Here is a 21,677-nt window from a genome sequence, read left to right as displayed (position 1 = left end):
CGTGCACCGCATCGCCATCAAAGCCGCGCCGCGCGCCGTGCGAGTGAGTAGTACCTGTAGCTCTCCGGTGCGAGGCGAGAGAAGCCAACGGCCGTCACGTAGAAATTGCATATTCAGCCCGTTCGCTTAAACCGTGCTGGGTGCTGTTTTGTTGTAAAAAAAATATTGTTGGTTGATTAGTGGCTGGTGATTGATGCTGTTTTGGTATGAGAGAAAAATACTTTCGTATTGTGCTATCTGCTGTGGGAGGTTTCCATGAGAAACACATGTTTCGTTGTCCACACGCAATCCATGACCGAGAGATTAGTATGTGTTTAGTTGGTGAAAAGTTTGATTTTTGATATTGTAGCACATTTCGTTGTTACTTGAAAAATAATATTCAATTATGTACTAATTAGAATTAAAAAATTCATCTCATGTTAATCAGTTAGACTATGTAATTAGTTATTTTTTAACTATATTTAATGCTCCATGCATGTGTCCGAAGATTTGATGTGATAAATACTGTAGAAAATTTTTCATCAACTAGGTTCGTGACCGTGCGTTGCTACGGGACAAAAGATTTTAAGTCCAATTACAATTAGAAGCGTCAACTTTTTCTATGTAACCAGAATTTTATTCAAGCAATATAAATAGACAAAAATCACATAGTTTGTCTGGATACATTATTAAAACAAGGTTAATTTGATAACCTAATTGAACTTCATCCAAATACCACCACCATGCTTCATCCTGTTTTCAGATGTTTCGTGGTGTCTTGTACCTCCTCAACTCGCCTGAAATAAGATAAATGACCAAAATAAATTACAGTTGAACACATGATATATTAATGTCATAGACTTCTAATAAAATCAAAATAATATGCTATCTTTGAAGGAAATAATAAGAGGCAAGCTGAATTGTGTTTTGGAAAGCAACGTGATTTAGATGCGTGTGTGCTTTCCTCATGTATCGTAATCCATCGTCAACTTATCTAAGCATATTTACACGAGGTGGGAAAAAAACAAAGAGGATGGATCCAGTCTTGGTTTAATCCAGTATCCTGTATTCATGTCGGACATGCTAACAATCACATGGAAAAAAATAGAGGACATGAAGTCTGGAGCACAAGTCTCGTGATTCTGACAATAATATCACAGGGGAAAAAAAATAGAGGACACTCCAGGTTCTAATTTGTGTCATATAAAATAATAGGATAGGCTAGAATTAACATTGAGGTTATTGCAATAATATTGTTTGCTCAATCAGCTTTTTAAAATAATGGATCACAAATTACAGACCAGTCAGTAGTATAACTATCTAAAGTGTGGTAGAAAGAACTACAACAACAACATAGCCTTTTTTCCCAAGTAAGTTGGGGTAGACTAGAAATGAAACCCGAAATAAATAAGTTCGAGGTTCAATCACATTGATAGCTAGTCACCAAGCGCTCCTATCCAAAGCTATCTCTTTAGAGTCACCAAGCGCTCCTATCCAAAGCTATCTCTTTAGAGATATTCCAATCCTTAAAGTCTCTCTTAACCGATTCATCCCACGTCAGTTTAGGTCTACCTCTACCCCTCTTTACATTATCGACCCGCTCAAGAACCCCATTACGCACCGGCGCCTCAGGAAGCCTTCGTTGGACATGTCCAAACCATCTCAGCCGATGCTGGGTAAGTTTCTCCTCAATTGGTGCCACCCCGACCCTATCCCGAATAACTTCGTTCTGGACTCTATCCCTCCTTGTGTGCCCGCAAAACCACCGCAACATCCGCATCTCTGCTACCCTCAGTTGCTGGACATGTCGCCTTTTTGTAGGTCAACATTCAGCACCGTATAACATCGCCGGACGAATTGCTGTCATATATAATTTGACTTTTAGCTTTTGTGGCACCCTCTTGTCACAAAGAATGCCAGAAGTTTGCCGCCATTTCAACTAGCCAGCTAAAATTCTATGCCTAACATCTTCATCAATGTCGTCATCCTTTCGTAGCACCGATCCTAACTCCACCTATGCTGATTGGAAGACTCTCTCTCCTGAGTCGTCTCAGCATAGTCGGTCCCAAGCCCGGGTAAAGGAGGAGGATTGCATTAGGTTTTGGCAAACCAGCATAAAAAATAGCCACTCTAATGGATTTGTTGTAGAAAGAACTATTGTAAATTAATTGTTTAACAAAGTACATATTCTTTTTCCAACTGCTTTTCTACGAAACATTGGAAAAAAGTTAGGGTACTGCAAAGCACAACAGCCACAAACTGAATGTAAATAAGATTAGGTGATTTAAGTTACAGGATAGTACCGATTTTAGTCATTAGAGAATTAAAATAGTTTATATTTCTTGCTGATACCAGAATTTATCGGCCTTGTTTTTCAGATCTCAATATAGTTCCTTTAGATACTAAAAAATCCCCTCTTAGAAGCATTTCCTAAAACTTCAGCCACACAAACATGCTGAAGCAAACGCTTCTATCGTCTTATGGTAATATTGTTCCAAAGGAGATAAGGAGATTGAGCTCAAGCAAGATAGGAGTAACACTCACTATCATTTGAGACCTAGGTTTATTGTCGCGGAGAAGGCTTGCCCCAACTTTGCTGATCACCTAGTACACCTGTCACATCTGGTAACACTTTTGGAATGCGACAAATACCAAGCAAGTTGATCAACCGATCTGATTTTTCTCAGATTTTGATTGTGGTTCTGTAGCTCTACTTTGCCATGATAAGTCAGAATATTCCCTTCACTTGTAAGGACTCAGCTTAAAACAGCCGTTACAACTTACAACCTGAATTCAGAAAACATGCGGAGCGATTCTGAATAAATCATACAAGACAAGAAGGATTGCAAATAAATGAAACATTTCAGAGTAGTACCAAAAGGGCCAAATTGATGGAAACTCTTTCACCTGCATATCTCATAATCAGGTGAACTACAAGAGGTGGTCTCTCCCAACATGTCTCCCAGCCTCACCATGGACTTAGCAATGGCAAGTTCACGCAGTTACTTAAGTCTGAACCCAACAGCTTCATGTAAATGCTCAATGCGTTCTTAGACTGTCACCTGAATCAGAATATATTTGTCTAAAAATTGAAGACATATGAACCCAAATTCTGCAATCCTTTGGAAGCATCAATTTTCTTTTGCGGTCGCCACAGAAATTAAAAGACGGAAATAAACTGTAAATGCTTTTTTTATTTTAATGCGCTATAAAAAGATATAATAAGTTACTCAAATTTTAAAACCTTCATTTAAGCAGTGATACATACCTTCAGAATCAACAGACCAGCATTTCATATGGGACTATGGGCCCTTCAGACCTTGTATATCTTGCTATTGTAATAAACAGAGAAATAAACACAAAACTATAGATTCATGAGATCCTGAAGGCATTGTTTTATTACTGAACTTCCAAATGAATCGTAGGGAGCTGTGTGACATCCACAGTTGACAAGACACAAAATAGTATTGTCCTAATTGTTTATTCATTCATCTGCTTATATTTGCACCTAAGATTAAAAAAAGCATTATTATATATATTGAGTGAAAACAGCCTGAAGGCAACTGGGAGATGCATGTTAAAAGCTTTTGTACCTTACTGACTGATGCTAAAGCAAGCATTATTGTTTGCAGTTCATTTAGAGAGGCTGCAGCTGTTGGCATTATGTACAAAATGTGTCATGGAAACAAAATTTCCTCAAACTGTACTCAACCTGCTCACAAAAAACAGTAGTGGTCATCTCAAAATCATCAGAGTTAAGGCAAACTGAAAATGTCCATACTGTTCCTAAGAAGAAGTGGCCGAGATAGTGCCAGGTAGAACCACAATTTAAGAACTCTAAATCCGTCCTTATATTCATGAACGCTCTGGTGATATTCATGAACCAAGATGATGAGTAGCATCCAACAACATTTCCTCTCTTCTCTATTCATGAATGCTCTGCCATATTCTTAGTCCCCACCAACTGAAGCATAGCAAGGACATCAGAGAGAGTGCATGTTCAGTTATTCCAGTGAACTGAGAGCAGCTAGCTAAAAGAGAGGAAAGACAATGTACCGCCTAATGTTTTGTGGAGGGTGAGGGTTGCTTGCGGCTAGGCATCTAGCAACTAACTCTACCTGATTGGTGATGACCCATCTATGCTATTTTCAGAGCCTCCATGTTCCGATCTAAGGTCAAGACTGCACAAGCGGTCAACACATGTAAGCATTTTAACAAACATATGGTGCCCAAACCAATGGTCGGTAAAACAATTTGCATTAGATATCAGAGCCTCCTTGTGGGGAAGCATGGGGGCGTGAATCATCCGCCGCCGGGATGGATAGGGCACCGAGATGGGGGCATCAACAGGATGACGGCCGCCCTGCCCTCTTCGCAAGACTGTCCAGCCCTATCCTCTCCGTGCCGCTGCATTGCGCTGCGAGGAGCTGCTGCAGCACACCAATAGTGAGGCTTGGACGTTCTGGTGGAGAAGGGGCACTGGCGCGGATGGGTGGGCATGGTGAATGGAAATCTCTACCGGTAGTATGGCCGCCTCTTGAACCGGAGGAAAAGGCCGGGGAGGGTGGCAGACGCACTACTACAGAATAGGCTTTTGTTCCAGGTCATTTGTCCCGGTTACCTTTGGACCCGGGACAAAAGGTGGCTTTTGTCCCGGGTCCAAAGGAGCGGGGGGACAGGGGCCTTTTGTCCCGGGTGGAGCCACCAACCGGGACAAAAGGCCCCCCTTTTGTCCCGGTTGGTGGCTCCACCCGGGACAAAAGGTCCAACCCTTTTTATCCCGGTTGGTAACACCAACCCGGACAAAAGGGTGACCCTTTTATCCCGGTTGGTGGTACCAACCGGGACAAAAGGCCCTTTTTGTCCCGGGTGGAGCCACCAACCGGGACAAAAGGACCCCTCTACGTGATAGTTCAAAAGGGAGTTATTCTTTACTGAGTCACATGTACTACTTAGGTGAGTTGGCAAGCAGGCCATGCGCTAGGCAATAGGTCTTGGGTTCCAATCCCGCAGGGCGCAAATATTTTTTAGCACGAGGGACATTTTGTCCCGGTTCTACCACCCGGGACAAAAGCCTCCAGCGCTTTTGTCCCGGCGGCCGAATCCCGGTTCCAAAACCGGGACAAATGGCCATATGGAACCGGGACAAAAGGCTGTTTTTGTAGTAGTGACGGTTCCTCTTCCTCGTGCTTGCGACCAAGAAGGTGGAGGTGGAGGAGGTCGGGTCACAGGCGATATGGCATGGCGGCGCCGCCTGGAACGCAAGTGGTGGTGGTGCCGGCGCCTGCGTCTGGATCTCGGGCGCGGGGGCGGAGGAGGCTAGGGCGCGAGCGGCTGCAACGCTTGGAGTTGGAGCGCGGCGGCGGTGGAGGCAGAGGTGCAAGCATCGTGAGGAAGCGGAGGAGGGGCCGTGGAGGCAGGGGCACGAGCCGGAGGACGAGATGGGGTGCTCGCGCTCCTCTGGCAGTCCTCACGTGGGATGGGGGAGTCGCGACGGGGCGGCGGCACCGCGGGAATCGCCGGGAGGGAGGAGTTGCGGCGCGCGCTCGGGGGACGGATGATCCATGGCGGGGAGGCCAAGGTGGACGGCAGTAACGCGGCGGGCAGCGGGAGTCGCGGAATCACGAGGAAAGGGGGATTTGCGGCGCGTGGGGCTGGACTGCTGGAGTCGCGAGGCGTAGCGGCGGGCGGGGAGTGGATCGTAGGAGGACTAGCCATGGCAATGGTACCGAAGAGCTGATGGGTTTTTCCTGTGTTAGGTCCGAGTATAGACTAAATTCGTCCGAGTATGGACTAAATTCTATACCCGTGGATTTTTTAATGGGATAAATTTTGTACCCGTCGGATTTACGGGTGCGGGTTTGTTCTTCAAGTATCCAAACCCGCAAACCTGTGGGTACAATAAACCCGACAACATATAATCTAAAATATTAATGTCACAAGGTCTTGTATCAAAATAAGATCCAATCACATGTTAAGAGAGACTTAGGCTCATGTACTTCCATTCCCATCGATGATTACCTATTCATAGACTCATTTGACTATAATGCATTGTGTATTTATTTATATTTTCTATTAAATTTTGTTGCTTCTTCTATCGGGTACGGGAAACTCGCGGGTATAAAAAAAACCTGCACGGGTACGGGCATGAAATCATACCCGCGACGGGTATGAGTTTTTTAACGGGTACGATTTTATCCTAGCGGGTGCGGGTTTGGGTTAGTGATACCCGACGGATTTGTACCCGTTGCCATCCCTAAGGAGGACATGATCGGACGGCTGAAGTTTGTTGTTGGCAGAGCCACCACGGGAGGGGTCAGGGTCGCACGAAGATTTTTTCTCCCAATTATTTTTTTAGTAATAGAGATAGAGATAGAGAATAAACATGACTTTGATCATCGTGGATCTCCTTTTTCGACTTTTTCCTAAAAGCCATGCGCGGCGCAGAGCCGCATTGCCATTTTGTTTCTACATATTGGCCAATTGAGCCACATACGGTTTTATTGGATCATGATTAACGAGTCCTTCCCCCTTTGAGCCTGTCGGGAAGCTTCACCTAGTGTAATGTCGTTTTGTAAACTCAGTCTAAAATAAACTAGAAGTTAGATAAAATCAGTTTTTTTTATTAGCTTTAGCTCAACTAAAGTTTTTAGTAGCTTTTGCAAGCAGCCGGCGAAACATCGGTCATGCTTTCCCCATACTGCGGCGCAAAAATCAATTAAGTTGCTTTTTTTTTTTGGTTTGACGTGCCCAATCTATGACATCAAGCAAAGGAACGTGCTACGGCTAGGGCGTGGTGACCTGCGGCGCAGTGGTACCAAGAACTAATGTCTAGTAAGTTAAATATCGAGTCAGGCAATACAATTTTGAGAATTTTTTACAGTGATTGAATAAATAAAAGTTGTTCATATGACAGAATCGTACTGTGGTCAAGATAGAAAGTACTTGGAAGTACCTAGACCAAACTACCTAGTGGTAAAAAAATTTGGGAGCAAATACCAAAAAATGGAACCGAATACTAATTTAATTTAATTTTTGTATATACCTTTCATTGATCAATGGGCAGAAAAAAATTCAAAGCAAAAGTACTTATTAGTACTTTACAATTATTGTAACAAAGCTCAATAGAATAGTGATGATGAATTTATAGCCAAGGTGTCAAACTAACCAGTATTATTTTCTGATGTGGAGAAAGAGTGTGTATTCTTGCTGATGATGTGGAGAAAGTGAGCGAGGAGGAGAAAGAGAACTAAGAGCTTGTCTCTTATTAACGCAACTAGATGAGAATTAGATAGTTAGTGCCACTGTGGTAAAGGCTAGGTGACTAGAGAATCAGAAAGAAAATATGATGCATGGATGGAAAGTAGTAGTATCACGTAATAATGATAAAAAAGTATGTCATAGATAGATAACGACTTATAAATCTATTATTGTACTTGCGCAACTCTTTTCTCCCCTTACCCTTCACATTGATTACAAAGAATAGCCGAACCTCGCCTTGCTATAGTAGATCCAAACATGAAGGCTAGTTTTTGGCTATTTGCAAATAGCTACCTCAAAAAATTATCTCACCCAAAGAGTGATTATTTGGGCTATTTCAGGTGGAGCCCTGCCCACCATAGCAAGAGAGGTAATAGAGCTCCAATGATTAGGAAAAGATGTTTTAAAGGCTAAATAGCTCTTGGATCCAAACATGTCAAGAGCTATTTTATTAGAGGGCTACTTGCTTGAGCTAATTAGCTCCAGCCCAAATAGCTCTAGCCTTTGGATCCAAACACGGCCTATATATAGGGTTTGAGCCTTCGATGACACACCCGTGAAGACTCATTGATTCCAAACCATCTCCATTACATAGGGCATGTTTGGATCCAAGGACTAGAGCTATTTTTAGCCTAAAATAGCTCAAAATCTCCAAAACATGAGGGCTAGTTTTTGGCTATTTGCAAATAGCATATCTCAAAAAACTATCCTACCCAAAAGGTGATTATTTGGGCTATTTCAGGTGAAGGCCACCATAGCAAGAGAGGTAATAGGACTCCAATGATTGAGAAAAGGTACTTTAGAGCATCTCCAAAAGACTCTTTAAATTAGACTAGCTAAAAAGAAATTTAGCTAACCATTTAGCTAGGAATCTCTCTATATCTCCTCTTCTTCCAATAGATTAGCTAAATCTCCTTTTTCATCTTCTCTTTCCAACTCACTGGCGCATGGACCCCACAGCATTATCTACTCTTCTTCTTGTGCTCCTGTGACATCCCGAAAAATTTACCAAATAAAGCACACGCTAAAAATATTTTCAAATCTCTGTCATCGTTGAGCTCAAATCATTTCTTAACCCCCGAGCCCTAATTCCCCGGAACCTTTTCCGACACCCGATTCCAATCCCCGTTCTATCTCCCGTTCCGCGCGCGCTCGCGACCGCCGCGCGTGCCCGACACCGCCGTTGTCGTCGCTGAAATTTCCGTCGCGAATCTCTCTCTCTTTACCCTCTTTCTTTTCCTTTTTTTTCATTTTTTTCTTTTTTCTTTTCCCTCCCTCTCTCTCCTTCCTCTCCTCTGTCGTGCTCCTGCATGCGCGACGCGCCGTGCGCACCGCTCGCCGGCTACCGCCCTCACCCCGGCCTCTCCCCGTCCCTGTCCACGCGCGCGCGCACCCCTCTCCCGGCCATCCCCACGCGCGGCACGCGCGTGTCTGCTGCCCACGTGCGCGTCCCTGCCCACGCGTGCACCACGCGGCCGCGCCGCCCGCCGCTCGCAGCTCGACGCCGGCCGCCCCCTGCCACTCCGCCTCGCTGAGCCGCCGTGCCGCTCGCCTGCCTCGACACTTGAACTCCCACGACCGCCAGCGAGCAGAACCACGTGCGTGCCCCGCCTTCGATGCTGGCCGCTCCTGTGCACGCCCACGCGCGGCACACCCGGCACTGCTCGCCGCGCCTTCCGCCGTCAAGCACAGCGCCGCTTGCCCCGCTCGCCGCCTGCCCGAGCTGTTGTGTCACCCTGTGCCGACCTCGCCGCCCGCACCACCGCTCCGCGACGCCGACCAGCACAGCAGCCCGCCCCCATGCCATTAAAGGCGCTCCGCCGAGCTCGCCGGTCGACACCAACGCGGCCACCGCTCCACCGCCTCTCCCCGCCTATAAATAGGCCTCCACGCCATGTTCCACCACCACCACGACCTCCACAGCTGACCCTAGCCCCCTCCTGAGCCGTGCATCACCGCCGCCGCTAGCGCCTTCGCCCACCGCGCCTACTTCCAGTGGCCAGCCCGCCCTGCGGCCTCCCCGCTCAAGCCAAGGGCCAAGGTAGGCGCCCTGGCCCTCTCTCTCTCTTTTCCCCTACCGGTGCTCGCCTCTGGCCGCCCCTACCATGCCGTCCACGGCCGCCGCCTGCCCGCCACGGCCTTGGCTGCCGCACCCCTCCCTGCGGGCCCCCTCCTTTGAAATTGTGGAGGGGAATCAAATCCCGGCATCGCCCTGCCCTTTTCCCCCTATCCCCGGCCGCCGCCATGCCCCCAGGGCCGCGAGCCCATGGCCGTCGGCACCCCATGGCTCCTCCTCTGTTCTCGTTGACGAGGGGAGGAAGAAAGGCAGTTTTGCCTTTAGGCCCCTGCCCTTCTTTCTTTTCTTTTATGAACCCTTTCCTCTTTAGATCTTTTTCAAAGAAGCCCCCCCTCTTCTCCCTTATTATGGGTCAGTCCCTCCACCATAAAGAAAATTATTATGTTTAAGTGTTGCGAGCAAGTGAACGAGGACTAGTCCTGCGACCCCGAACCCGAAGGACAGTACATCGATCAGGACTTCCCGGAAGGCTTTGAAGACGGCAAGTTCAATCCCGCCCTTTGATGCATGTTTTGTCCCAGTTTTTATAAACACAACCTATTAGCCTATTTTATCAAACTGCATATGTTTTTCCTACTGAAAACATGGTTGGATAGACACCCCTTGATTTGTTATAACAATTTCTTGACCACCTAGATTAATGTCTGAATGTGTTTGGACGTTAATCGCTGCTAGAACGCTTAGGACCTTAAACTCGGTACAACTTGTTTTATAAAAAGGAATTTTCGAAAGATGAGTTTAGACAGGATGGATGGCATTTCCGTGTGAATTGCCAAATGGTGTGCTCGTACCTGTGTGGTTGAGCAAGGAAGGGAGATATCCATCTTGTCACAATTAAGGACCGAGTTGGTGTATCATCTTGCCTAACTCCACTATCGTGCAAACCACTCGACCGTTGTATGGGCAACGACTTAGCATAAACCCCACTAGTTAGTCTGATAGCCATCAGGAGGGCTGAGAGCAACGGGTGACCAAGGAGAAGGGATAAGCTCTGTGTGACTGATGCCCCGGTTAAATCTCGGTGATAGGTCGATGACCCCTTGGTGGATCCCGTGGTGGCCAGTCAGGTCTAGCTAAGGTGAGTAATAGCTTTGTTGGGATCTACACCGATACTACGGTGATCGTGCTGTGGTACCCCGCTTGTGGGTAAAGTTGCACACCTCTGTAGAGTTAAAATCTATTCGAATAGCCGTGCCCACGGTACTGGGCGAGTTACGGTTTGGTCACACAAATAGTGTTTCTTCTGGGAATGGATGGGTTGGCATGAGTTGTTTTGGAAAAGTGTCCGGCAGCTGTGCCGTGTGCTACGGCGGATGAGGAGTCCGGTAGCAACTTAAAACTGGGATCCTGTGTGGATCAACCCTACGTATTACTCAGTGCAAGATAATGGCTTTTGAAAACCCCTTTCTTTCAAATAAACCCTTGCATAAGAATTAGCTTTTCGCAAATTAAACTCTAGACTTATCCTTGGTTTATCTTGTGCATTATATTCTGTTTATACCCCCTCCATGGGTGTGATTGGACTTGCTGAGTACGTTTGTACTCACCCCATTATTAATTTTTACAAAGGAAGATCCAGACTTTGTTCCCGAAGACGTTGAGTAGGGGTTCCGTCCTGCACCCAACCTTGCCTGTGGATAGGGTCACCCGCAGGAAGCTCCGTATGGCGCAAGACTCTGATGACCTCTTCGTAGTCAATGTCGTTGTGTGGGTTTTAGTTGTTATCCTCGCGATAGTGGCGCTTCACTGCCCATTACCGCGTAGAGTTATACGGTGATGTACCATATGATGTAATAAATGTGTTATCAGCCTCCGGGGACTGATATTTTTTCGGGGACTGATATTTGTATCACATTTAAGTCTTCTCTTATGAGGGGACGCTTCAAGTGGTATCAGAGCCGTAGGTTGGCCGTAGGACGTGACCCCAGGAGTGAGACCCTTTTTCAGGCCTTTTCACATTAGAACTTTTTCCTTCTTAATCCTTTTTCCACACAAACACTCACCGCTGATTCTTGCCCTGTTCCAGATGGCTGACAATGGATGGAGTGGCAGAATCTGCCCCGCAGAGCCCGGCCTTCCTAAGTTATTGCTAGTCAGCCTGGAACGCGTCGGAGTTGTGGACCCACCAGAGTACATCTACCGGGAGTACGACTCCAGGGGCACTCTTCGGTGCAACATGATGATCTTTGTGGGAAAAAGCACCCGCTACCCTGACGTGGACCCCTAGTTCATCTCCACCACTGGCTTTCACTTCCCAGACACCTACCGAAAAGCCGCCCGAAAAGCCCTGCGATGTCTACACGTGGTCTACAAGCATCATCTTCAGCGAACTCCTATGGGATTTTTCCTGCCTACTGGAGGAAGAGGATGCTCATGGATTGGCCGGATGAGAGGATTTGGGAGAGAAGAAGAAGACCTAGAAGATACGGTCTCCCACCTATCCATCTACCTCACCGGCCTGGATGAGCTCTACCGCGAACAGTCGGCACAACTGAAGCACCAAATTCACAGGGCAGAACAGGCAATCCAAGAAATGGAGGAACAACAGACAAGAGCCGTACGAGCCGAGTATTCCCTAGCCGCTCTCCAAGCCCAATGGCAAGAACACGAGGCTCACAGAGGAGTAGGTGGGTGGATAGAAGAAGAACCTGAAGAAACTCATTGGGATAGGGGTACTCAGACCAAAGATGATGTGATGGAGCAGTGTCTCTCACCAAAAAAGCGCCCTATCCGGGTCGAGGAAGTGTGACATCCCGGTCCAGGGCTTAATAGGTTTGATAGAATACTCATGTCAACAAGTTGCAACTTCTTTTCCGGAAGCCGGTCTCCAAAGAACCCCAAGGTTAAGCGTGTTTGGCCCGGAGCAATTTGGGGATGGGTGACCGACCGGGAAGTGATTTCTGGTGCGCATGAGTGAGGACAAAGTGTGCAGAAAAGACATGTGTTGGTCTATGAGGCCAGTCTATGTCCTAGAGAGCTACTAGATGTAAGCGGGCCCGGCCTCGAGGAGGCGGAACGTTACAGGAAGAGTCCCCATGAGAGGAGAGTAGCATACCTAAGTTATAGCCCCTATCCTAATAATCGTGTATCCATGGAATCTGTACCCCCACCATGTTGTAATAATAAGTACCATCTATCCTCTTTGTACCCCAAATATTTGTGCAAGCCTGTTCACCCTATCTTTGTTTTCAGATGGCTGAAGAAGGATGGACCCAGGGCAATTGCCAAGCTGCACCTGGCTTCCCCAGCCTCTTGATCAATATCCTGGAAAGCCTTGGCGTTACGGAACGCCCAAGGTACTACAGCAGAGAGTACGAGCACCATGGTACCCTTCGCTGCAGGGTGATCCTGGTCATCGCCAGAAGTGACCGCTACCCCGATATCCAGCCATGGCGAGTGACCGCCACGGGGTTTAGGCACCAAGACACCTATCCCTTGGCCGTTAGGAAGGCACTTCGTTATCTGTGCCGGATTTTTGAAGGACACCTAGCTCCCACACCAATGAGGTTCTTCCCTCCGGCCATCAGAACCCCAGTTTGGGAAGCTCGTATGAGAAGCCTGGAACGGCGCCGCCATAAAGAAGACCCCATGTACCATGTGGCTACCTACCTAGCCTCCTTGGACCAACTCTTTGACGAGCAAGCCAGCATCCTGAGGGAGCAGAGCCATCGAGCCGAGCAAGCAAAGCTCGCGGTAAGACTGCAACAGATCTGGGCAGCCCAAGCAAAGGCAAGAGCTGCAGCCGCGGTCAGCAGCGAAGCGGTTGCCCAGGAGAGCCTCAGGCAGGCCCGGGACCGGCGTATGCAAGAATGGACCAGAAGTGGAACGCCAATCCCAGCAATTGGGTAAGACTATATTCTACTCGGGACACCCGTCATAGGATGGGGGCCACTCTTGAGAACCCCACAAGCCCCGCCCGAGAACCCCGAAGGGTCTACTGCCGCCGTTGAAGGAGAAGCTGCTGCGTAAACTCGGGAAAACAGAAACCTAGAGAACGGCGAACAAGGACTGCTCGTTCCCCTGGAAGCACACTCCGAAGAAGTCTCGCCCCGCGAGTAGCATGCCCCGAAGCCCCCCAGCCCCTTTGGCTTAAGTTGTATCCTTAAGTGTGATCCTGTACCCGGACGTGTAGTACGCGTTTGGCCTTGTCCCAGTGTTGTACCCCCACTCGCAGTAATAAAGTTGTTTGTGCTTGCTGTTTGCTAGCTTGTGTGGTTGTTGTTAGTTTGTGTGTTTTTCGACGGAAGGTAGATTCTGCCTTTTCAAAAAATACGAATTAAACAACTAAAACATCACTTAATTCTAATCCCAATCTCACAAAAACTCTACCCAATCTACAGATGGCTTCCCGAAGTGGTACGAGGGCCTCCCGCAATCGGACCCCCGCAGCCGCTGGTACGGGAGTGCAGCCTAATGGACAGAACCCTCCTCAGGAAGATCAGGAAGTGAGCCAGAACGGAGGAGGAAATCAAGGAGAAGTGCCACTGCCACCACCACCACCACCACCACCCCTCATGGACCTGGCACAGATAATACACAACCAAACCCTCATACTGGAAACACTGGCCAACGCCCTCATCAACAAGCGGCCACGAGAGCAGACCATGAATGACAAGCTGACAGCTTTTCTGAGGACCAAGCCGCCCACCTTTGCCGGATCCAGCAACCCCTTGGATGCAGACGACTGGCTGCGTGTGATCCAGAGAAAGCTTGAGCCGTTCGAATGCCAGGATCGAGACAAAGTTCTTCTGGCAGCCCACCAACTCACCGGGACTGCCCTAGCCTGGTGGGAGAATTATTGTCCTGCTGCCGAAGATGCCTCCACCATCACTTGGAAGAAATTTGTGAAGGAGTTCCGCCGCTACCATATTCCCTCGGCCACCATGAAGCGCAAGGCGGATGAGTTCCGCACACTGCAGCAAGAAAGCATGTCAGTAGAAGAGTACATCTACCAGTTCATGGAGCTGGCCCGATATGCACCAAAGGAAGTGGACGATGATGAAAAGAACCAGGACATGTTCAAGAAGGGATTGAACCCAGAACTCCGGACCTTGCTTACCCCTCAAATCTACTCGGACTTCAACACTCTGATGAATAAGGCCATTCTCACAGAAAGAGCCAAATCTAAAGAAAGGAAGGATAACAAGCGCAAATTTTTGGAAAGCAAGGCCCGCCAGCAGGACCGCTTTCAGAAACCAAGAAGCTTCAGCTACACTGCACCAAGATCTCAGGCCCCAATGCAGTATAGGACCCAATCACAAGTGACAGGATCCCAAGCCCCTAACACATAGTTCAGAAGCCAGAACACCATGAAAGCCCCGCAGAGCAATGCTAGCCAAATCACCAACAACAACAGCAATGCTAGGGCCTGTTTCAACTGTCGAGAGACAGGGCATTTCATTGCTAACTGCCCGTATGCCAACAACAAGCTGGCAGCCTCAGCCTTCTCCAACTCTGTGAATGAACCAAGTCCAGTTCTGTCAGGTGCCAACCGAGTGCCCATCCGCAACAACAACAACACCAACAACAACAGTCAGCAGATGAGGCAGCCCCAGCAGTCATTTGGACGAGCCCACGTCAACCACATCAACGCGCAGGAGGCTCAAGGAGCTCAGGGCGTAGTGCTCGGTGAGTACCTAGTCAGCTCAGCTCTTGCAATAGTACTATTTGATTCTGGAGCATCACACTCGTTCATATCCTCAAGTTTTGTGGAAAATCACAATATACCTACAGTACTACTAAAAACACCCCTATTAACCCGGACGCCTGGAGGTGACATCAAGTGTCAACTAGGTTGTCTACGGGTAAGGATCAATTTAAGTGGGGTATAATTTCTAGCAGACCTAGTAGTACTTAAGTCTAAAGGAATAGACGTGATCCTTGGAATGGACTGGTTAAGCCGACACAATGGTCTCATAGGTTGTACTGACAAGGTGGTACACCTAACGAACCCAGAAGGAGTACGAGTGACCTGCCATACCCGGAGAAGTGGATCTGACCCAATGGTGTTTAGCATGGAAGCCAAGTCCTTGGAAGAAGTCCCGGTAGTAAACGAATACCCGGATGTTTTCCCTGAAGAACTTCCCGGAATGCCACCAGATAGGGATATAGAGTTTGTCATCGATCTTGTCCCTGGAACCTCTCCTATAGCCAAGAGACCCTATAGGATGGCAGCCTCTAAATTCGCGGAATTATAGAAGCAACTGAAAGAGCTACAATGGATTGGCTTCATCAGACCAAGCTCGTTGCCTTGGGGAGCCCCAGTCCTATTTGTCAAGAAGATGGATGGGAGTATGAGGTTGTGTGTAGATTACCGGGCACTGAACGAAGTTACCATCAAGAATAAGTACCCCCTGCCTAGGATTGATGACCTTTTTGATCAACTAAAAGGAGCCAAGTACTTTTCCAAGATTGATCTGAGGTCAGGATATTTTCAGCTCAAGATTAGAGAAAGCGACAACCCAAAGACAGCTTTTGTCACCTGTTACGGGCAGTTTGAGTTTACGGTGATATCTTTTGGATTCACCAATGCACCTGCTTATTTCATGAATCTCATGAAAAAGGTGTTTATGGATGAGTTAGATAAGTTTGTCGTAGTCTTTATCGACGACATACTTATTTACTCCAAGAGTGTCCAGGAACACGAGCAACACCTGCGGGTAGTATTGGAAAAGCTGAGAGTACATAAGCTATATGCCAAATTCAGCAAGTGTGAATTCTAGCTTGAGAAAGTAGCTTTCCTTGGTCACATTCTGACTGCAGAAGGAGTAGCAGTGGACCTTGAGAAGGTCGAAGCAGTCTCCTACTGACAGCAACCGACCAATGTTAGTGAAATCATAAGCTTCCTTGGATTAGCTGGGTATTATCGGAGATTTGTTGAAGGATTTTCCAAGATAGCCCGGCCCATGACAGAGCTGCTCAAGAATGATAAGAAATTCACCTAGACAGAGTCATGTGAAAGAAGTTTTCAAGAATTGAAGAGTAAGTTGACAACCGCCCCAGTGCTGACCCTACCAGATATTCATCGGGATTTTGTCATTTATTGTGATGCATCCCGACAAGGATTAGGATGCGTCCTCATGCAAGACGGGAAGGTAGTACCTTATGCTTCCCGACAGCTCAGGCCCCATGAGCAGAATTACCCAACACATGATCTGGAGTTTGCAGCCGTAGTGCATGCCCTCAAGATTTGGAGACATTATCTAATTGGAAATAAGTGTGAGATCTACACCGACCATAAGAGTTTGAAGTATATTTTCACCCAGCCAGATTTGAACTTAAGACAAAGAAGGTGGTTACAACTGGTTAAAGATTATAATATGAAAATCCATTACCACCCATGTAAAGCTAATGTGGTAGCTGATGCCTTAAGCCGGAAATCTTATGGATCCAAGGATGCCCATCTGTAGGAAGAAATGGCACGATTGAATGTGCACATTGTCCCCCGAGGTTCCATTCGCAAGATGAGCATTCAACCTACTCGGGAGGATAAAATCAGAAAGGCCCAAAGTTCGGACAAGGACTTGATGGAAATCCGAATGTAGACTGGAGAAAATAAGGCACCGGATTTTAGAGTGGATAATGAGGGAACTTTATGGTATAGAAATATGATTTATGTGCCCCAAGAAGGAGACTTCCGGCAAATAATCATGGATGAAGCCCATAACTCGGCCTACTCCATCCACCCTGGATCCACTGTTGACGCTCACTAACGATCATTTCCAGGCGTCAACTTGATCAGAAAATCATGAGAGTTTGCATTTCTTACACGCATCCTTATCCAATAAAGTCCCTAAACCACACTTTACCTTTTAGAATATGCAAGTTGTGTTTTCAAGCTAATATGCAGGTTACAAGCACGCTTTGGCCCGACATAAAATCACATAAATTATCAGAGCACCGATTCAGGCTCAGATGGATCAAAAGTGATGCAAGAACCCAATTCAAACAAGTCAAGACAGGCCAGCCCCAGCGTGGATCAGACAAAGAGGCCCAAGACAGCCCACTAGAAGAAGTTGGGGGCAGTTGGTGGCCCGGGCAGGCCGACCGACCTGGCCCGTGGGCCCCACCGTCTCAACCAGGGCACGTGGCGCTTCCCTACTGGTCCCCTACGTCGGTTGTGCTGGCTTCACTCCGTGGCTCCCTGCTATAAATACAAGGGGGGTGGAGAATAGGACACACACCACACACCACTCACCTATCCTCTCTTGCATTCCTTGCATAGTCTTTAGGCTTAGTGGAGTTTAGGAGAAGTCTAGGAGTCATCGAGTCGCCGATGTTGCTCGAGAGTCTGGTATGGGTTCATCTCTAGCTCTCTCTTGTAATATGCAGTTGTTTGTAATAGAATTAGACTATGGTTACCAATATCTGCTTGAAGTATATTCTGAGTTATCGAGTATATGCTTCTTGTCATGGTTGCGTTATCATTCTATGCTTGCATTGTATGATCGCCCTGTGCTGCAGATGGTTAGTCTTTTGTTCTTAGAACTCTATCAACTGCTCCAGTATTCGTATGATTGCTCTAGTGTGATGTCTGTCCATCCGGAGGGTGGGGGCTCCGCGCGGGACACTATAAGGATCACCGGGGTGTCCGACCCTAGAGGGGGAGGGGGTGAATAGGGTCGCTAATTCGTTTTCTAACCTAGGGCTCAAACTACTTGTATAAGATAAACCTAACACATCCTACACATGCTAGTTATGACTAAGGTTTATCTATACTACTCTCTACTTACCCCAAAAGACTTGCAACCTATAGCCAATCCTAATCAAACTAACTAAGAAAGTGAAGGCACGCAAGATAGAGTAAATGCGGAAACGTAATACGGTAAGTAAAGAGGTAAGGAAGAGAATATGCAAACTCTCGTGAAGACACCAAGACACACGATTTAACGTGGTTCGGTTAGGACACCAAGTCCCTCCCTACGTCCACGGTCACTTGTCCAACAAGAACAAGTGTGATGCCGAGTCTCTTCGCTTGATCACGTCTTGCGTTCGCCACCAAGGCTTCCGACAAGCAAAGGCTAAGTGATGCCAAGTCACCAAGACAAGCTCACCGCCACCGTCTCTCTCAAAGCGTCACCAACGGCACCGTCTTCACTATCGGAGCTTCTCACCAAGAGGGGTCTCCTTCCCCGCACAAAGTGTTGTTGTCGCTCCACACTAAGTCGGAGGGTCACACGACGATTACAATGATTGCTTGCCACAGCAAGGCTTCTCTCAAGCTTGCTCTCTCAAGAGCTAAGTCTAATCAAGCACTAAGCACTCTCACAAGTGTGCTTAAGCTTATATGATGTACAATGAAGCTTTATGTTGGTTGGAGGTGTTCTTCAAGTGTAAGTAGACTTCTCTATCTCTTCAACAACTCCATCACTCCCAAATGAGGCGTGGGGTGGGATATATATAGCCCAACCCTCCAAAACTAGCCGTTAAGAAAAGCTGACAGATTTCCTTAGCACCGGTTAATCCGATGCTCAGGAAATCGTCATCGCCGGTTTAACCGGTGAGTGCATTTTCCCAGCCGACTAGCCGTTACTGCTCCAACGGCTACTTGATCAATTGCACCGACGCTCTTGAATTCATCGTCGGTTTAACCGGTGTATGTAAGCTCAGAAACCCCCAAAAACGGAGTCTCTGGACAACTGCACTGACGCTTGTCTTCAGGCATCGTCGGTTCAACCGACGCAAAACCCTAGCCTCAGCTTCTGGGTTTATTGCACCGACGCCTTCACTCTGCTCCTCGTCGGTTCATCCGGTGCACTCTGCTAACTGAGTCTTCTCTGAGCCCATTGCACCGGTGAGTGTAATTTGCCTCACGCCGGTTTAATCGGTGAGTGCAAATTACCTCTGTCTTGGTCCTTTCGACCTGATTTCTTCGGGGTTTTGTATCTTTTCATCCCTTTGACCTATAAGCCTAATAATGATCATCTTAACACATATATTAGTCCAAGTGTTGTGTGTGTCATCAATCGCCAAAACATTATATTGAAATATGGCATGAGAGGCCATTTTCGCTACAATCTCCCCCTTTTTGGTGATTGATGACAACACAACCAAAGCAAGCAAGATGAATTGCAAGAATAAGAAATTGGTACCATATTGAAAAGTTAGAAACTATTTAGCTTGCTCGGATGACATTTCAATGCTCATTTTAAAAGCCACCATCATTTGATTAGTCCATAGGACGAAATACTTCCGGCTTGATAGCAATTGTGAAACAATGGCTTGTGGCCAATGTAAGACAATTGTGTGGTTTGAACCATATGAGCAATGAAAATTTTTGTACCTTAGTCCATGGGATCATCAAATTGCACTTCTCCCCCATATTGACCTTGTACCTCCCCCTATCACCATGCATCCTTTTGCATTGCATTTTCCATTCCTCCCCCTTGCTAATGGCATCATTTACTCCAAACTATTTGCTTGCTTTTAGGGTACATTTCTCCCCCTTTGTCATCAAACACCTAAAAGCTTCATAACCACTAACAGCAAGGAGCATTAGTAGCAAAAGGAATTTACTAGTGATAGAGTGTTATACCCACTAAATTTGGCATATCTCCCTTTGTTTGAACAAGCTCCCCCTTTTTCAAAGCTTGTGGCACTTCTCATCTTAACACCAATTGTGATGCCAATTGTGACTTGTAGGGGTAGTGTTCAAAAGAAATTTGAACTCATGGAGATAGCTCTAGGTGACTACAACAAATAGCACTTGTAAAGCATATTAGTCACACAAACATAAGTTATAGAGTTAGCCCCCCTAAATGTGTGCATTAGTGTTTGAATCACTTTAAACAAATGTATGCACTTGTAATTCACATAATGGGGATTTAACTTCATAACTTGCTAATCATGGCATCATAAGCAAGCAATTGATATTAAAAGCATTTTTACCACGAATATGAGAGATATCAAATTGCAAGATATGCTATGAAAGACATATGCCATGTGAGAGAATCAATTAAGCTCATGTAGGTTACAACAAGATATGAATAAGGCAAGGATAACCTACCATGTGAAATTTCTAGGAAGGCATATCAAATGAAAGATACCAATAGTAAAGATAAGATCATGCAACCCTAGAGAGGCATTGAGCTACAATGATGCATGAAGGATATCAAATGAATTGAGATCATCCTTTTACCTTGCTCATTATCTCATATGTAGGGGAGGGGAATTTGGGTCACTAATCTTTAATCCATAACTTGGCTTTAATTCAACTTTGCATGATGCATCCCTACTCATGCATCCCAAACCTTGCCAAGCCTCCAAATTCCCCGTAGTGCTTATTTGGTGCCTAAGTTTTAGGGATCCAAACCTTTTGAGAGCCATCCATGATATGAATAATATCCTTGGGCACCCAAATAGGCCGGTTCCATCCATATGTTCTCCACCCCATAACATGAGCTACCACCTTCTCATTCTTCTTCTTTTCAAGTATGTAGTGGTTGTTCTTTTGCTTGTTCTTGTGGGTGGGCTTGGTGTACATGTATGACGCCTTCAAGTTTGGAGATGTGTTTTTCTTGATCTCCTTAGCCTTCTTGTGTCCCTTCTTGCTCTTGTTCAAGTTCTTGGGCTTGCCATTTTCTTTGCCCTTTGCTTCGCCCTCTTTCTCCTTGCATTGGTAGGACTTGTGGCCTTCTTTGCAACACTTGAAGCAAGTCACGGTTTCTCCCTTCTCAAGCTTCTTCACGCCCGTGAGGGGGTTATCTTGAGAAGGTTGGGCTTGCTCTTGAGTGTACTTTCCTTTGAGCCGCCTCAAGTCTGCCATTAGCCTTTCTACCTCTTGTTTGAGCTTATCATATTCCTTAGCAATGAGATCATCACATATTTCTACAATCACATTCTCATTGCAAGGGGTTAGATCACAAGAGGTAGACGCATCTACCTTGACAATGGGAATAGCACAAGGAATATTGCAAGGAAATAATTTATCCGATGATGATTCATTTTTAGATTCAAAGCTCTCATATTTTATTTTAAGTTCTTTATGCTCATTGTCTAACAAATTGAATTTGTTTAGCAAGTTCTCATATCTTGAGACAAATGAAGCATGAAGTTTTTCTTTAGCCTTGAGAGCTTTGATTTCTTTATTTTGTTTAGTGAGATATTCTTGTTGATTATAAAGAAGTGTCATCATCTCACTAGTTTCATCAGTTTCAATATTGGATTCATCATTGGAGGAGGAGTCATCACTTACATCGTTATTACCTAGTGCCATAAGACACATGGGTGGTGGTGATGTCCTCCGAGGGCGATGAGTGGTGGTGCTCTTGGAATTTTTGTTGTTCTTTTTACTTGGGCTTTCACCACTTTTCTTGGGCTTGTAGATGGCGGAGAGAGCTTGGGGTCTTGACTTGTTCTTTTT

At 46.5% G+C, this 21,677-nt stretch overlaps 1 protein-coding gene and 1 long non-coding RNA gene across 6 annotated transcripts; one reads left to right on the top strand and one right to left on the bottom strand.

The window, feature by feature from the left end:
- Positions 1 to 626: 626 nt before the first annotated feature.
- Positions 627 to 4,553, bottom strand: LOC120670563. 5 transcript variants are annotated; one of them, XR_005673247.1, is made up of 5 exons: positions 3,573 to 4,533; positions 3,248 to 3,487; positions 2,855 to 3,041; positions 2,524 to 2,766; positions 627 to 776 (listed from the first exon to the last, which is right to left on the bottom strand). It is a non-coding gene; the product is annotated as an uncharacterized LOC120670563 (long non-coding RNA). The 5 variants fall into 5 exon arrangements; XR_005673249.1 differs by lacking the exon at positions 627 to 776 and having other exon boundaries at positions 2,295 to 2,766; positions 3,573 to 4,409; positions 4,499 to 4,553; XR_005673250.1 differs by lacking the exon at positions 627 to 776 and having other exon boundaries at positions 2,295 to 2,766; positions 3,573 to 4,406; positions 4,499 to 4,553.
- On the top strand, positions 4,267 to 5,622 carry LOC120670562. Its single transcript, XM_039950701.1, has 2 exons — positions 4,267 to 4,549; positions 5,149 to 5,622. The coding sequence occupies exons 1-2, from the start codon at positions 4,297 to 4,299 to the stop codon at positions 5,538 to 5,540; spliced, it is 645 nt and encodes a 214-aa protein (XP_039806635.1). The 5' UTR covers positions 4,267 to 4,296; the 3' UTR covers positions 5,541 to 5,622.
- Positions 5,623 to 21,677: the final 16,055 nt, after the last annotated feature.

Source organism: Panicum virgatum, chromosome 4N, assembly GCF_016808335.1.
Source record: "Panicum virgatum strain AP13 chromosome 4N, P.virgatum_v5, whole genome shotgun sequence".
NCBI classification, from domain to species: Eukaryota; Viridiplantae; Streptophyta; class Magnoliopsida; order Poales; family Poaceae; genus Panicum; species Panicum virgatum.
The sequence above is the reverse complement of the archived record's forward strand: the minus strand, read 5'-3'. Positions and strand labels throughout refer to the sequence as shown.